Source organism: Nannobrachium achirus, assembly GCF_963921795.1.
Source record: "Nannobrachium achirus genome assembly, chromosome: 3".
NCBI classification, from domain to species: domain Eukaryota; kingdom Metazoa; phylum Chordata; class Actinopteri; order Myctophiformes; family Myctophidae; genus Nannobrachium; species Nannobrachium achirus.
Window position 1 is genome coordinate 38,836,921 of NC_137812.1, and position 18,372 is coordinate 38,855,292.

At 42.3% G+C, this 18,372-nt stretch overlaps 1 protein-coding gene across 3 annotated transcripts in view; it reads left to right on the plus strand.

Moving 5' to 3' along the window:
- Positions 1-18,068, plus strand: part of ctnnd1 (catenin (cadherin-associated protein), delta 1) — a 44,933-nt gene extending 26,865 nt beyond the window's left edge. For 2 of the 3 annotated variants that reach the window (XM_080722006.1, XM_080722004.1), the window contains 11 exons: positions 2,702-2,819; positions 3,044-3,203; positions 5,728-5,793; positions 6,759-6,886; positions 10,640-10,790; positions 11,233-11,428; positions 12,153-12,346; positions 14,158-14,211; positions 14,464-14,546; positions 15,785-15,879; positions 16,297-18,068. In XM_080722006.1, the coding sequence (XP_080578132.1) occupies positions 2,702-2,819; positions 3,044-3,203; positions 5,728-5,793; positions 6,759-6,886; positions 10,640-10,790; positions 11,233-11,428; positions 12,153-12,346; positions 14,158-14,211; positions 14,464-14,546; positions 15,785-15,844 (1,210 nt within the window). In that variant the 3' untranslated portion in view covers positions 15,845-15,879; positions 16,297-18,068. The remainder of the gene's footprint in view (positions 1-2,701; positions 2,820-3,043; positions 3,204-5,727; positions 5,794-6,758; positions 6,887-10,639; positions 10,791-11,232; positions 11,429-12,152; positions 12,347-14,157; positions 14,212-14,463; positions 14,547-15,784; positions 15,880-16,296) is intronic. The other variant, XM_080722005.1, reaches the window with a different exon arrangement.
- The last annotated feature ends 304 nt before the right edge of the window (positions 18,069-18,372 follow it).

The following is an 18,372-nucleotide window of genomic DNA, read 5'->3' on the forward strand; positions in this document are numbered from 1 at the left end:
TGGTGTGTGTACTCTGATGCAGTGAGTAGTAGGCTACTACGCCACTACAGCATTGCATTCCTGTTTTAATGCTACTACTAGTAGCATTAAAACAGGGATGCAATGCCGTTTCATGTTGTGTGTGCCATGTCTGTTCTCTGAAATGTTTTTGTTTTCAGTTTCATGACTTAATGCACGTAGCACTGTGAGTTGTGATTAGTCTATTAGGCTAAGCTATCAGACACTCACAGGGTGCACAAGGTCCTTTTATTTCCCTCAGTGACATGTGGTATGTAGCCATCATGAATTGGACATATTGTTTGTGGCCTTGTAAGCAACAAATGCCTTCCAGGTGTCAATGAGCTCTATTGTTATTACTCTACCCATCTTTCCCCTCACATTTCATTGTAGGACATACAAGGTACTGTCTGTCTTAATCCAGGCTTACATAAGCTAGGTAATACATCAAAATCAAGACATCAAATTCATTTAAATAGTAATCTAAGAAAAAATTAGGTAGACCAAGCACCTATTCAGTAAAAACTATACAAATCAAGAACATATAAACAATGCTAAATGACATGTATGGTCATTGAGGGTAGGCAAGTGCTACGGTAAGTGCTGTGGGCTAAGGTGGAGTCTGAAGAGGTGAGTCTTCAGACCACAGCGGAAGCTAGGGAGTGAGTCTGCAGTTCTAATTGCAATGGGGAGTTTATTCCACAGTTTGGGGGCCAGGCCCTGGAGGGTAAAGAGTATAGGACGAGTGGATCGTTGTCCCGGGGTTTTTAGTGAGGGTTCTGTCAGATTCCCTGTGTTAGCTGATCTGAGTGCACGGGTGGGGTTGTAGGGTTCGATCAGGCTTTGAAGGTATGGACGTGCTTTGAAGGCCAGCATCAGTGTTTTGTACTTTGTGCGGGCAGTAACCGGGAGCCAGTGGAGGAAGCTGAGAAGGGGGGAGACATGTGAAAACCACAGTTGCATCACACTGAGTTGCAAAATGGAAATCATGATGATACATTGTAGTTTACTGATGATAAGTGCTCTATATCAATTCAACAGATTTAAGCCTGCATAATTAGATTTTTTTTACAACATTGCATTGGCCCTGCACTATATTATTACTTTTTATGTATATACATATATATTTATATGTATGTATAACTAACACAAATTTTATAATGGAAGACAATTGGGCTTTGAAACCGTACCCAAATTGGATTCATACGTCATATATTTTTCATTACATCACGTTATGGCTCTCGATATTGTATATACATGGTGTGTGTGTGTGTGTGTGTGTGTGTGTGTGTGTGTGTGTGTGTGTGTGTGTGTGTGTGTGTGTGTGTGTGTGTGTGTGTGTGTGTGTGTGTGTGTGTGTGTGTGTGTGTGTGTGTGTGTGTGTGTGTGTGTGTGTGTGTGTGTGTGTGTGTGTGTGTCACTAAAAGATTACCTGAAGAATCTTCTGCAATAATGTAGCCTACTTTAATCACAATTTGGTTAGACTGAGCATTTAACGATAATAGTGTGCAGTGTGCACGCTTGTGATGGCAGACTGTGCTGCAGAGGTGGGAAGTCACAGCTGGAAATGCGTAGGAATAATTTCCACGTTTAAGAAATGTGATAAAATGTTTTATTCTGTGTCTTAAAGTAAGACCAAAATAGAATTTTGGGCTGGTTAGTGCCAGTTTTCTACTGTGTCACTTGCCTACCGGCCCTGAGTTCTTGGCCAACTTGCCTGACTGCCAATGAATATGGAGGAGGTGAAAAGAAGGAGTGAGTAGTTGTAGAGGGAAGACATTGTAGAGACGTGATAGATTGTTACAAGTAACACAAGACAGATGGATTGGGAAGGAATGTGAGGGCAACAGAGGACAAACCAAGACGTTTTGGTCAGGGGAAGGAACGGAAGAGGCATCGAAAAGGAGAGGTGTGACACTGTGACCCTTTGACAATACTGGGATAGATGTAAAGGACAGGATTTCTACATATGGCAGTTCTGTGAACAAAGATATAGAATACTGACCATTCCTAAAGGTTTTATTTTGCCGGGGACAAGCAGTGAATTAGCTCTGTACACGCAGATAATGTCTGCACAGAAGTTTTAAACCTTTATTAAATAAAACGTGTTTATAGCAGACTTGTTTATAAAATGCAACTAAATGAATATGGAAATCAATAGTTTGTTTCCTGGACATACTGTAAGCTCAGCTGCTCCCCTTACTGTGGTAGGAAATGTGTTCCATGTTGAGCATGTCAGTCAGTTACTGTGCAAAAAAGGCCAGTATAAAAGACCTAGGCTGAGTACCACTTTCTTCACTTTACCAATGCAAGGTGACTACTGTCGGTTGCTCTCAGCTGCCTCCCTCAATCCCGCTTGCACACACACATCCAGCCACTGTAGATCTGAACAAAGATCAGATCTATGTGATGAATGACGGAACAACTGAACGGAATGCTGCCCAGAGTTGTGCAACCTGAACTGAGTCAAAGCTCTCTCTTATCCTCTCTCTATAGAGCACTGGACTTTCACACAAACTACACCGTGGTTATGTCTGAGCATTGTATGCTGGAATCCCCTTCTAACCACCCAAATTGACTCATTTGATTCCTCCCTTTTCCCTCCCATTGTTTTCTCCCTCGTTCCCACAACGGTGCTTTTTGCTACTCTTAATCCTTTGTTCTTCCGCCTCTCTCCCCCATCTCACCTTTCTGCCATCTTCAGGAATGTGAGTTCAGAGCGCAGTGAGGCGAGGAGAAAGCTGAGGGAGTGCACAGGATTGGTCGACTCGCTCATGTACATTGTCCAATCCCAGATTGACTGTAAAGACGTGGACAACAAGGTGAGTTGAAACGTTTTCTCATTTTAATTTCACCCACTCTTGCACCTGTAAACTTGTGATGTGACAATAAAGTTCAAGTTGAGTTTGATTTGTCATAGGAAGAGTACAATTAATTTGAAATGGGAATTCCACAACCACATCGATTGTGACATTGACCTTAACCAAGGTTCAGGTAAAATAATTATCCCAGAATAACCCTCTCTCTTTCTCTTTCACTTATGCAGTTGATAGAGAACAGTGTGTGTCTGCTGAGGAACTTGTCCTATCACGTGCACCGTGAAATCCCAGGTTTTGAGCGCTACCAGGAAGCCCTGCCTCTCAACCAGGGTCCCGCCCCTGCCGCCAACCAGAAGACTGGCTGTTTCAGTTCCCGGAAGGGCAAAGGTCTGTCCATCTACATCTGTATGTGTTTTTGTGCTCTTATACCTGCCTTTTGCCAGGACGAGATGTCCTCACGGAAAGCCAGTATACATTTTTTGCTAGTCAAGTTTCAACACGCTGTTGTTGGTTGTGTGTAGGATATGGATCAAGGTTATAATGCAGTACAGAAGAGAAAACCATGCAAGGCACCAACCTGCTCATCGGGAGAAGTTAGGAGTTCAGTGTCTTGCTCAAGGACACTTCGACACTAACTCAGGGGGAGCCGGGGATAGAATCGGGTAGAACTACCGCCCTACCTCTTGAGCCTCTGTCGCCCCTAGTACACAAGTGTTATAGCACAAACCTGTGTCTGTGTGTCACGTCAGGGGTAGGAGTGTTATGTTTGCCGAAAGGCAATATAATGGCTTTTATAGCTGCAAATCAGTCACAGTAGAGATGGAGAGAACTATATTTACTCAGTCGATGGGAGGCACTATGGAGGGTAGTGATGATGTAATGTTGACTCTAGCGTCTTATGTGAGTGCTACTGAATTTGTAGACAGTGAAACACACATCACACACACAGGATGCTGCCCTAGTCCAGTGCAAGACACGCAAACAACTCAAGAGGCGGGTATTGGTATCTTAAGAACGCCAAGAATGTCCATCTCTCTGATTAAGCTCATGTTTGTGTTTAACTGAGCGATTAATGTGTATCTATTTATCTATGCCTAAGTCACCAATTAGTTGGCTTCATTAAAGTCATACTGTGCAACCTTCTGTGCAAGCATTCGTTTTGAAGCGGTAGTTCCATGGTTTTGTGTCAAATTGAATTCTGTCAATTGCAGTTCTATCAGACTAGACTAGACAGATGCTGTAATGATAAATTGAATGTTACATATTTTTACTTATGAATATATTTAACAAGGACTATTTATATTAAGCATTGCGAATGCATCAGATTTACAATCCAAGGTAGAGCACGCTCTTCCAAAGAATGAATGGGTGCTCAGTGCTGGACAAAAATAAGTACATGAAAAAAGAAGAAAGCTCCACACTGCTGAAGCTCCAAATGAAAATGTTAATGTCAGGAACGGACTGTTTTGACCCGTCAGTCTTCTTGTGGTCTGAATGCTACAAAGTAGTATGGGTACTACATACTGGAACAATGAGCCTCAATCATGCAGAGACAAGCCTGTGTTTTTTCAGTATGATATGGTCATATTTCCTTAATATGTCGAGGCGTTTTTAATATTAACTGACATCTTTTTTCTGACAGTGTTGTGTGGTACCATATTATTTGACACGTCTTCTTTAACCCTGACATCCTCTTAATGGAGATCAGTTCTCATCTTCACTGTTTATTTTTCATGGTAACACCTTAGTTTTCTTTACCAGATCTGTAGGCCCATAGTCTGTCACCTTTGAGTGCAGCGTGGACCTGCAGATCTGGTGGGTTTTCCAGTGGTTAATTACTACAGCAGATGTGCTGGTCTGTGCATCCGATTTAGCCAGCCTGCTAACTGGGGATTCTAGCCATCTAGAACAATGGTAACGTGGTCCATTTCCTGAAGCCTCTGGAGTCTTAACTTCTTGTTAATTGTTCTCTTTGCCCTCTTTGCCGACTGTCACATGGCTGATTATACAGTATCTTTGTGGTGCACCAGTGCCACTGGGATGTAACAAAATAATGTCAATTTTGGTGGCTGGGATATGGCTGCTTGCCTCTCACTTAATTGCTCTCTCTCTCTGTTTTCCTCCATTCTCGCCATTCTCTCCTCCCTCTTTTCATCTCCCATTTCTCTTTTCCCCTTCCTCTCATGTACTCCTCCAATCTCCTCTGCTTATTGGCCTGGGCTACAGATGAGTGGTTTTCCAAAGGTAAGCTCTTGCTGCTATGTGACCTGTGCTTTGCTTCAGCTGCATGCTGTAGTAGTAGTAATACTAATGAGTCTGAGCTAACAACAGATCTGTGTAGCTATATACTAACCTTAACTTTACTTTATAGAGTTGTAGCCATTTACTGTGTGTGTGTGTGTGTGTGTGTGTGTGTGTGTGTGTGTGTGTGTGTGTGTGTGTGTGTGTGTGTGTGTGTGTGTGTGTGTGTGTGTGTGTGTGTGTGTGTGGTATTGAATTGATAGCACTGGTGCTCCCAACTTCCTAAGTTTAGGAGCCCCCACCAAATTTATCAAATATAATTGATACAAAAAAGAACATAATGCAGTTTAAAGGTAACATAAAACGGTGAAAGAATCCTTAAAAATGCATGTTAGGCCACCACTGGGGATTTATGCAGTGTCCTGAGGTCAGGATTTTCATTTCGTCTCCAGACTATCTGTCCAGCTGCCATCCATCTTTTCACTGAGGCCAAAACTGAGGCCAAAACGGTCACAATTTTGAGCCCTGGAGTGATCCTCACCATCTCGATAAAGGAGATTTTCTACTCATTAGTGGTGTAACCAAACAAGTCTGACCAGGCAGTTTTGGAATCTGCTCTGACTCTGGAATGTTAAGTTGTTAAGCTGTTGTGGTGTTCAATGTGTTTCAGGCAGGAAAGATGAGGATGCTGCAGCAGATATAATAGACATTCCAAAGCGGACCACACCTGCCAAAGGTAACCAAGTCATGCAGCAGCTCTCTATGCCTATGCTTTCTGCTAACTAGAAATGAACACAGTCATTATATCAGGTTGCATGTTTTCTTTAGTATAACAAAGAATACTGAATTACACCAAATTAAATGTGATTTAAATAAATATTTATGTAATTCACCTGTAGCCTAAAAGGCACTATTGTCAGTAAAAGGAACCTACCGTTTTAGTACAGGGGTTCTGATTCTGAAACTGTTTTATATCACAAACCCATATTATGAGTTTTTTTTCTTATTTTCTTTTCTTTTCGACGACCAGATCACTCGCTCCTTCTGCACACAGACTCACACGCAACATCGTGATAGTGCGCTGCGCTTGCCTGCGTGATAAAAAAAGCACTTTTAGTGCCTATCCCGAAGTACTTCTGGAAAGAAAAGAAGGGCGTTAGTATGCCGATCCCGAAGTTCTTTGGGATATATACAGTATAACATGTTATATTATTTATCAATCCTTACTGTACTGTGTGGGGAGTCCATATGTGAAGCCAGACTCACGAGTCACTTTCCATTGGGCGATGACGTGCACGCACAGCGAAAATCCTCCATAGAATCTAATTCATTTTGCTGCTAAGAAGCTCCTTGATCTAAAAGAATCACGCAAAACGGCAAAATAGCAAGATAAACACTTGTTGGCTCAGCGGCCATGTCTCCATGCTGAGTCACATGACTTGTGTTATGTGACTGGACCAGTAAATCGTGGCAATCTACTGTTGGGATCACTTCAAAATAAGAAGCACTTAATGTGTTTTAATTAGTGTTCCATCCAATGAGGAGAAAGTCACAAGAAATGAGAAATCCACGTGATGACAAAGTGGTCGGACGACATGTAGAACAGGTCTGTGACCTTGCCAGGATGTAGATAGAACATAGAGGAATGGGTTTTGGTTTGGCATGGGTGCTAACACATCCTCCCTCCATCCTGTGCTCCAGGTTATGAGCTGCTGTTCCAGCCGGAGGTGGTGCGTATCTACACCTCACTGCTGAAGGAGTCTCAGAACCCCACAGTGCTGGAGGCCTCAGCTGGAGCTGTGCAGAACCTCTGTGCCGGACGCTGGACTGTAAGTGGATCTGTTTCAATTGCATGATGGGACCACCTCTTTCATGTTCCCTAGAATCCCTGCTTAGAGAAAGCTGTGCAGATGATGGTGAAATGCATTGGAACCTTAGACAAGAATTCAAAATACATTTCCAATTTGAGTTGTCAATTTTATTTTAGATTCTTTATGCTTTTAAAATGTATTCATGCAACAGATCTTTAGTTAAACATTGTGTATATATTCATCACATCTTGATTTGGCTTAGAAATAAGAAACCTTTTGAACTGGCCTTACTTAACTTCATACCAAAACAAATTTGTCACTGCACCTTTATTTTTGAGAACGGGGAGTGCCGAGAAGATTGTGGAAGCAAGCGATCTATAAATATTAAACCTATTTAGTACAACCAAAAATAGTTTTCATACTTTTTAGGCGTAAAATAGGCCATGTAGTTCTCTCAACGACTTACTTTGCTATATTCATCTTGGAGTTGTTAAGGCAAACTAAATTTTAACTAAATTTGAAACATGTCTGCCCTGATTGGCCATCACTCAGGGTCTCTCAAATCTCTTGCTTATTAGCATAAAGTTGTTTTCAACTTTGGACATTTTAGCTTAATATCAGAACTAAAATGCTAGAAAAAGCTCTGTTTAACCCACTGTCGGCTCACAGCACGTGTAACGAGGACAGATATTAGTTTGCCATCGCATTTCTGTTCTCATAATATGCATGCTCACCAAAACATTGCTCCATAGTTAATGTTATGATTTGGATTGTGATATTAACTCATACCCTGCCAAGCCCGAGGAACCCGAGAATTTTGGGATGTCCCTCCCTGCCACGCCCGAGGAACCCGAGAATGGCCGCCATTTTGAAAAAAAAAAAAAAAAAAAAAATCATTTTTTTTTTTTCTTTTTTTTTTTTGGACCCCAAAAACGTTAGTAGGCATGATAGCGATCGCGAAATTGCTTGTTTAACCCCCATACAACCCCCATACAACTCAGGTAGCAGACCTCCAAGCTCACAACAGTGTAAAACATAGTGGCTGCTATCTCATGAATGCCTGAACGGATTTCCATTCGGATTCTTTTGTTTGAAAGCTGTGAGCAATGTGGACACACGTGGTGCATTATCTAGGCATGGGTGTGCATGATCCGTGCACTATGAATTACATGGAAGTCTATGGAGACAGTTTGGCAGGATTGGAGTACGAAGGTATTGTTAAATGGCAGCAAATGAGTTAAGCATAAGATAATGTTGAACACGATGCTGTGATATTGTCGCACCAACACGAACATGGACTTTTAAAATGGAGCCGTTGTTTGAATAGAGGAGACATTTTTAATAAATTGTAATGCTTCACTGTAGTATTTCCAAATACAAGAGATTAAGTTGTCTATGATACTTAAAGACTATCCATGTCGGCATTGATTTAATCAAGTTTCATGCTGTGACGCAACATACCCCCGGCTGTAAACGATGGAAGCTTATTTAGTTCAACTAGAAGCTGGGCGGCCCAGCGTCTAGTCGGCGACCTGGCCAACTCGGAACAATGTAAATAGGGAATGAATGCCCCGCCCTTTAATGCAAACCCCATTATACCTGTTTTCATAGGACCTGTTTTGACCATCTGTCTGCCTGTGTCCATTTATGCCCATATATGGAGATATCTGTATCTGTCTGTCTGTCGGCGTCCATTTTATGTCCATATAGAGATCACTGCAGTTATAGTTCTGGGTCCATTATATGCCCATATATGGAGATATCTGTCTATCTGCGTCCATTTTATGCCCATATATGGAGATCTCTATCTGTCTGTCTGTGTCCCTTTTATGCCCGTATATGGAGAACTTTGTGATTCTGCGTCCATTGTATGCCCATATATGCCATATATGGAGATATCTGTTTATCTGCGTCCATTTTATGCCCATATATGAGATCTCTGTCGCTTTTTCAAAAAGATGGTCAAAACGGGTCCTATGACAATAGGTATAATGGGGTTTTTTGCAGGGGGAACCGGCACTGTGTCTGCAACACAGTCGGAGGCACAGACAGATACAGAGATCTCCATAATGGGAATAAAGGGACACAGACAAACAGATGGAGGAGGAGACAAACTTAATGCAAACCCCATTATACCTGTTGTCATAGGACCCGTTTTGAGCATCTGTTTGCCTGTGTCCATTTATGCCCATATATGGAGATATCTGTATCTGTCTGTCTGCGTCCACTTTATGCCCATATATGGAGATCTTTGACCATCTGTTTGCCTGTGTCCATTTTATGCCCATATATGGAGATATCTGTATCAGCTGTCTGCATCCATTTTATGCCCATATATGGAGATCTATGCAGACACAGTGTCAGTTCCGGAAAATCCTGATGTCAGACATCAGAATCCGAACCTTTCGTGCTGGTTACAGAAAATCGTGTATCGGGTCGGGTCGAGGCCGAGCACTGCACTACCTGCTGCGGTGGGGAACGCGCGTGCCGAATTTGAAATAGGGAATGAATGCCCCACCCTTTAATGCAAACCCCATGAATGCCCCACCCTTTAATGCAAACCCCAATATACCTGTTGTCATAGGACCCGTTTTGACCATCTGTTTGTCTTTGTCCACTTATGCCCATATATGAAGATCTCTGGACACACAGTACCGGTTCCGCATACGGGCATTCATTTTATTCCCATATATGGAGAACGCGCGTGCCGGTGGGACGAATGGTTCTCGAGATACGCGGATTACATACATACATACACACTCACAGAGATTTTTTGTTGACTCATGTGGCGTACGTGATGTCAGAGCCTTTTATGAGGTGATGTCACAAATCTCACAATGAGTCAGCGCTTGCACCGATTTCAGTTCTCAGTCTTATGCCCATATACGGAGATATCTGTCGGGTCGAGGCAAGATGCACATAATGGAGTTCTCAGTATACGGAGATATCTGTCGGGTCTAGGGTCTGTGTCCCTTTTATGCCTATATACGGAGATATCTGTCTATATATGCCCATATACTGTATGGAGATCTCTGTATCTGCCCATATGCCCATATATGGAGTTCTCAGTCTTATGCCCATATACGGAGATATCTATCGGGTCGAGGCAAGGCCCGGCACTGCAGTGATGTCACAATGAGTCAGCGCTTGCGCCCGGCACTGCAGTGATGTCACAATGACCGATTTTGCGCCGATTTCCTCCGGAACAGCCTGATGTCAACAATCAGCCCCGCATAAGGAGATTCCAAACGTTTCGCGCCGGTTAGGGAAAACCGCGCGTCGGGTCGGGTCGAGGCCCGGCACTGCACTCCGTGCCGCGGCGGGGAGCGCGCGTGCCGAATCTGAAGCCGGTGGGACGAACGGTTCTCGAGATACGCGGATTACAAACACACACGCAGAGACTTCTCGCATTTATAGATAGATAATGGTCTTTTATTATACTCTCTTAATAACCGATTAACTTCAATACTCAAATAAATCTCTGACAACATGTCCAGCTCTTTCTCAAAACCAGTACAACATGCAGTGCCCTCCGTATTGCCACAATTCCTCTTACGTTATGCATGGTGAATCTTTACCGCATATGGCATTCCCTACCCCTCCTACACAGATTCTTTATGGCCACAAAAATTGCTATCTCCGCCCAAGCCTAATAGAGAGAGCCTAAGACATTTTACCATTTTATAAACGGCTCAATTTATAATTGGTACTTAGTAATTTACCTTATAAATAATGTACTTTGTACTATTTTTTATGTGTTCGTCCCTGCAGTATGGTCGTTACATCCGCGCCTTGCTGCGTCAAGAGAAAGGCCTACCCATGATGACTGAGCTGTTGGCCCACAGCAACGACCGTGTGATCCGGGCAATGTCTGGTGCCCTCCGTAACCTGGCTATCGACGCCCGCAACCGAGATCTACTAGGTAAGACCCTGTGTATCCTATCTGTGTGCGTGAACTTATTTTTGTCTATCTTAGTCTTAGTCGACAAACTTAACACTGCTGAACTGCCACAATTTTGTTTTTAACGTGCACGGTAGTGCACAGATCATGCACCATGTATGTGTGTGCCGTTTACAGCTTTCAAACAAAAGAATCCGCTTGGAAATCCGTTCAGGCATTCATGAGATAGCAGCCATCATATTTTCTTCATGTGTAAACAAACATGGCTGCCATGTTTGAAAGATGGGGTTGGTTTGGAGGACAATCATATATATGTCTACATATCTAAACGTGTGTGTGTGTGTGTGTGTGTGTGTGTGTGTGTGTGTGTGTGTGTGTGTGTGTGTGTGTGTGTGTGTGTGTGTGTGTGTGTGTGTGTGTGTGTGTGTGTGTGTGTGTGTGTGTGTGTGTGTGTGTGTGTCAGGAAAACATGCTGTTCCTCATTTGGTGGCCAACCTGCCGGGCGGTGGTCAGAGCCAGCCCGTACGAGCTCTGTCAGAGGAGACGGTTGTGTCCGTACTGAGCACGCTCCATGAGGTGCTGGGATCCAGCCTGGACGCAGCCAAAACCCTCAGGGCCTCACAGGGCATCGAAAGACTGGTCCTTATCAACAAAGATGGGTAAGGGTCAGTGAGAGGGGGAGTAAACATTTTCCAACTGGTTTGAGATTTAACCAAGGTGGCATACATAATACATTGTTGGAAACATATAACAGTGTATGGGAACAGACAATGGTATGAATGAACCTGAACACAATTCTGGTTTTGACTATCTGTGTGCGTGAACTTATTTTTGTCTATCTTAGTCTTAGTCGACAAACTTAACACTGCTGAACTGCCACAATTTTGTTTTTAACGTGCACGGTAGTGCACAGATCATGCACCATGTATGTGTGTGCCGTTTACAGCTTTCAAACAAAAGAATCCGCTTGGAAATCCGTTCAGGCATTCATGAGATAGCAGCCATCATATTTTCTTCATGTATAAACAAACATGGCTGCCATGTTTGAAAGATGGGGTTGTGTCCGTACTGAGCACGCTCCATGAAGTGCTGGGATCCAGCCTGGACGCAGCCAAAACCCTCAGGGCCTCACAGGGCATCGAAAGACTGCCCTGTCTTTCGATGACAGGGCAGTCATCGAGAATGCGCAAGGGAGATTGTGCGTATGAGGCTGGAGCAACACTTAACTTGCTAGTTAAGGGCACTAACAATCTTTCTGTCAAATGTTGTGTACCATTCTTATATCGCAAATATTTTATATTTGGGAGGCTTATTCATTTTATATGGACTTATTAACACCAACTACTCTTCTTCTGACTCTGTTCTTCATTCTTTGTCCACCAGTAACCGTTCTGAGCGTGAGGTGCGAGGTGCAGGCCTGGTGCTGCAGACAGTGTGGGGATACAAGGAGCTGAGGCGCACCCTGGAGAAGGACGGCTGGAAGAAGACAGACTTCATGGTCAACCTAAATCCTCCCACTATCAACACCAGAGCCAATGGAGGTTATGAGGATAGCACCCTGCCGCTCATAGATAAAGGTCAGAGACAGAGTTTTAGTATTCCTTCTTATGTACTTGCGCTGGGGTTTACCTCACTGGGACAAAAAATTCCTCTAACCTTGTGCATGGTCAATCCTCACTGTATAATATGACTCCCGACGATTTTTGATTGGCCACAAATCCATCCATCTTCAACCGCTTATCCGGAATCGGGTCACGGGCATAACAATTCCAACTGAGATTTCCAGAGTTCCTTATCCCAGGCAACTTCCTCCACTCCCTCCGGGGGTACAGTATACCGAGGCGTTCCCAAGCCAGTTTGGAGATATAATCCTTCCATGCTCTTTGGCCTGCCACTGGGTCTCCTCCCTGTGGGACGTGCTTCGAGGACCTTCCTAGGAAGGCGTTCGGGGGGGCATCTGTACTAGATGCCCGAACCACCTAAGCTCACTCCTTTCCAAGTGAAGGAGCAGTGGTTCTACTCCAAGTCTCACCCTATCTCTAAAGGCCCTCTTACATCTAACAACTTTGAAAAGATTTCTCAATCGTAATAAAATCCAGGCTAGTCGCGGCGCGCTCCCGTGACTCAGTCGTTACTCAATCGTTAAATGTGAGGTAGTGGTCCGACTCGATTTTTACCCCAACTTGAGAGCCAGATTCTGTTACGAGAATATCAAACTGGTTTAATATTTTCCCAAATCGGGGCTGAGTCTGAATGAATACAATGACGTAGCCTAGCCTACAACCAAAACGGAACAAGTCAAAAGCCAAGCCATTCATTCCCCAAAAGACGCTGCCTGAGCTGCCAGCCTGGTCGTTGTTGGTGCGGCTACTACAACAGCCCTTTATTAGTTATTTCTCCGCGTTTCCATTATTCCAAACATTCAACGTTGATAATAGTTGATAGGATCGATTTGCGCCGGCTAGACTGAGAGGAGAACTAGAGAGGAGAGGCACAGAGGGCTGGGGAGGGAGGAAGGTGGAGCTCGGTGTGTGTGTGTGCACTGCATGTGCAGTGATGGAAAAAGTAATCAAGTAAAAGTATCAATACTGCAATACTGTGATGCGACGCGCTGTGACTGAGCTTGTAGATCGGCTATTTTCATTTATGGTTTGCCTAATGCTTTATAATAATATTATAATTTATTTAGGAACACAAGGCTATATAATAGGCATATTTCAGCAAATAAAAGGGAATCTTGAACCAGTCTTTACACAATCTTTAGAGGCATACACATCTAACAACTGAAATCTTTGAAAAATCATCCTACAGTCTTTGGGGAGTCTTTTTCAAATCTTATAGTGTGAGGGGTAGTCTTTAAGAAATCTTTCCCAAATCTGTCCACAATCTTACCAAAGTTGTTAGGTGTAAGGCTAGCTTAAGGGAGATACCAGGCAGCCACCCGTCTGAGGAAACGCATTTCGGCCGCTTATACCCGCAACTTTATACTTTCGGTCATGACCCACACAAATCACGATAGGAAAATAGCAAGTATTTCCCAAGCCTACTTCCAACTCCATGGAGTTGATACAGTTGATTCAAGGTATGCATCCATTGTATGTAGATGTTGGTCTTTTTGTAGGCCATGTTGACAATAAGAAGAAAGAAATACTCTGGTCTAATTCTTTAATCTTGGTATTCTATGTATTGTCCATTGGGGGCAGTTCCCACCTGTCTTGAACTTCAGCCAATTCCCAGCTATCTTGGACTAAAATAGATGAAGGAAAATGTTTGTAAATACCACATGCACACCATTTGTAACCATGGCAGTGGCAGAGACCTTTATCGTAATGAGAAACATTGACATTTTGTATATGCTTATTGTCTGTGTCTTTGATTTTCATTTCAGGGGCGAAAACAGACAGTGAACGAGACATGATTCCAATGAACGACTTGGGACCGGGTAAGTTTGAGTGCTTGTTAATGCACATACACTATGCCTTGGAGACACGTCTCTTATTACAGGAGTAGGTTTTATTCATATACGGATTAGGTGACTGCAGACCAAGCTACGAGTAGTGCACCCAGTCCTAGCTGTCATAAATTTAACTGAGATCAGTAAGCCATATTTGTTGTCAATTCGCTAAACGCTAAACAATATGCAGAAATACAAAAGCTTGTCGGTGTCTTTACATTTTCTTTCTGTCTTCCCCAGATGCATATTCCACACTGGACCAGAGAGGGAGGAGAAACACTCTTGATGACACACTTGAGCCTGCTGATAAAGACACAGTGCAGGTACACATGCACTGTGTTCACGCGCATACTCTCTCTTTCACACACACACAAACACACACACACACACACACGCACACACAGAATCCCTGTTTAGTGGCTGTGACATGGTGATGATTATCTTCATAATGTGCATTGACCACCTAAATCTTATTTTATTCTTAGTTGTATGAAGGTGTGGTATAATGTTTTTGAAATAGATACTGTATGCAAGCTCAAAATGCATCACATTGCAATGTTATGACTCTAGAACTTGTAAATCTACAATTTTTATATTTTTCCCCCACCAAAGTAGGGACACCAAGTTGAAAGTAGGCTTGTCACGATACTGGATTTCTAACTTCTATACGATATTTTGAAAAATGTCGATACTCATACCATTTTTTATACCACGCAACCACAGCGATTTTAGTGCTAAAATGTTTATTTTTATGTTTATTTTTAACGTTCTCTGAATGTTAGTTCAGAGAACACATAACACGCCTTACTCTTGACTCTAATTCTAACAGCAGCAAGGAAAACAACCCCTCCTGATCCTCACAAGAAACCACTTTTCCAGTGTTTGTGTTGTTTTGTGGACCTACTGGGTGGCAGAGGACAGCCACAGAGTCGCATGCTCTGATAGTTTATGTGCTTTTACCAAAAAAATGCATTGATCCACTTAAATTATAATGAAATCCAGTGGAATAGTATCCTTTCAGACAGCATTGTTTTAATGTATTTGAGCTTTGAGGGCGTTGACAAACCCTTTTTAAGATGATGGGAAACATCAATGAAGGGTCCATCAGAGCAGGAAATGACACAGAGAGAAATGAAACATGTTGCAAATATGAGAAAGATAGCAGCAGAACAACTTGAACTCAAGGATACATTTGTACTTGACTGTACATGAAGGCCAGTTACATCACTTAACTGTGAAATGAGTGGGTGCTTACACACACCCACACACACACAGACAGCAGGGGCATGTTGATGCATGTTTTGCCAAACATCATTGTTGATCTGTTTCTAACTTATATATCCCCAGCCCCTCACTAACTCTTCTTTTTCTTTCTTTTTTATTGACCTGTATTTGAACTAATCTTTGTAAACTTTCTTTCCTTTCTTGTGAGTGTGTGATGCGCCGTTTCTGTTTTTGTCTATTCTGAACGTGAACACATTCTTCTTTCTCTCCTACTTTCTTCTACTCTTATTTCTTACAAACCCTCTTCCTACTACTCGCCTGTCATTGTGTCTCTCAGGGAGGGATGTATGGGGAGAGGCAAGCCTCTGTGCCTCTCATGGATTCATATGATGGTTAGGCTACACCTACAGTCACACTGCATGTGAGCGCATGGTATGTGTATCCTACTGGCCCTCACTGCATGGCCTAAACGTACGTGCGTGTGCGTGTGTGTGCGTGTGTGTGTGTGTGTGTGTGTGTGTGTGTGTGTGTGATTGACCAGTGTGATTGAACTGCCACAGTTATTTGGACTGTATTATTACTCCCCCTGCTGGCAAGCCACTGTGATTGTTTTTTCTTCTTCCATTTTTCCATTTGGTGGCATTCTGTGTACAGTCGGATCTTGTGAGATGTGTGCTAATTGTATTTTCCGCCACTGCTGATGTTTGTCTATCGTACTGTGTAACATATTGCAAACACCTCTACTACATTTTTCAATATCGTGTTCATGTATTGATTCATACCTAGGCATTGTTTTAATATTATCCTTTCACCCTCTTTCAACCCTCACTCCTCTGTCTTTTCTTTCAGAAAAACTGATCGTGTGCATCAGTAGACGACAGCCACCTCCCACCTACTGCCCCTGCTGATCTGATAACACTCACCAAGGGACCACAGCCACTACACTACAGACTCCACTCTTTCTCTCTCTCCTCTCTGTCTGTTTCTTACATTCCTGTGCTGAATCAGACAGCCTGACTATGTAGCCACTATTGACATAACTGGGATTTAAAAGACATGACTTTACTCTCCCTGTGGACAGTTGACATGACACAATAACCACTTGTTTTTCTTAAACTCTAATCGGTCTCCTATGACCTCGTCTCGTAACACAGCAAAAGAGGAGCCTGGAACTTTTTGGAACACAGGACGTCAAATACACTACACTTGCCAAACACATCAAAAGGGAAACTTTTGGAATTTTAACAGGACCCTTTCCAGAAAATAGCTGTGTAAAATATGATATTTCATTTAACCACTTCGCCTCAACACGTGAAGAAAAATTTAAGTACTACAGTTTTCTTTTCTTTCAACAGAACCAATGTTCCTTGATAGCTCTTTAGATATGTGATGCTTCTCCTGTTTTGATGGTGATTGTTATGATCTTGCTTTATGTTATACTGCAGTATCGTACATGTGCCAAATGACACCGCTACTGCCGCAACTGTATAATACCACCTTCTGACACCTTTCTCCCCTCGCTAAAAACTAATTTACACTGAATTGACTTGATTGGCTTATGTTCTGTGTATTTTAAGAGTTTCAAGAGTCTATAATAGTCCATTGATAGAACTCAGATGGGGATGATGTGTATTTTATTAAGTTTGAATTTCACAGACCAAAATAACAGAGGTGTTGGTATCGAGTATTCCAGGACTACTAGATAGAAATAGAGTGAAAAGGGCAAACAACATATTTCTCCGCCATGCTCTACAATACTTATCATTATGTTCCTACTATCACAGCTAAGCATCTACTTTAGTGTTCTTGGGAGACCAGACAGGATTTGATTAGTATTGATTCATTGAGTGCATTCTTTTTTTATCTGAAAATCTATTATGAATTATAAATGTGTAAATATGAGACTGCCTCTAACAAAATGTCAGTGTGGACTAACTGGAGTGCCTCATTCATGCACAATGGGTCTGATGTGGATGTGTCCAAAATGATTTGAGTAACCATTCGGGAGGTGTTTTTATTTGCAAGTTACTACTTCAGAATGTATGGATCTCAACAGTTCTATATTCCACGTGCTATTGGAATGTATGAACTTTGTATGTAAGGCTGTATGTATCATAGTCTGGTTTCTGCATTGTTTTATATAGAATATAAAACTCTTGATTTCCACAAACGCATGGTCTACCTAACTTGGCTGGTAGTCATTCAAGGCCACAGAACGACACTTGGGTGAGAGGACACATTCTTGCGTGTTTTTTGTAGTGCTTGTTCTGTAGAGGATTGCATATTCTTAGTGCCGAGTAAGATGTAGATATTTACTGAGCGGATCTTGGAAAAAAAGGCACTGGGGTGGGTAAATGATTCTTTCCCCCCTTTTTGTTCATGCCACTTCAAACACTAAAAAGCGTTACAATTGACTCAAGTTGCCTTCAAGTATGAATGGACAGATTGTATAACTTAAATGGATGTGATGCAAAGAGTTTTGCAGGACTTAAGGAGGGGACTAGGGGAGAGCAAAGGCCCAATTTAGATTTGTAAAACCTCAGTTTGTGGAGGCAGAGACCAGACATTGATTGTTTGCTTAGATAAACGTGAAAAATGAATAAAAGCACATTTAAACTATATATACCAGAGAATATTTGTTAATTTTAATGGTTTTATGTATTTCGTTTTTTATATTTTATGATTTGGGTTAATTGTTTTGGGTGCTCTTGGTGAATGCATATGCAATCTTTTATTTTATTTTTGATTTAAGACATTTTAAAGGTTATTTTAATTAAAGACAAAACAAGCAAAAACTGAAACTCATGTCAGCCTCCTGGTATTGGAACACTAATCAAAAAGCTGAAACCTTAATCTCTGCCTTGGCTCTTAATGTTGCACAGTTCTCATTGGTGAATCAAATATGTAACTAGCAATACAGTTTTT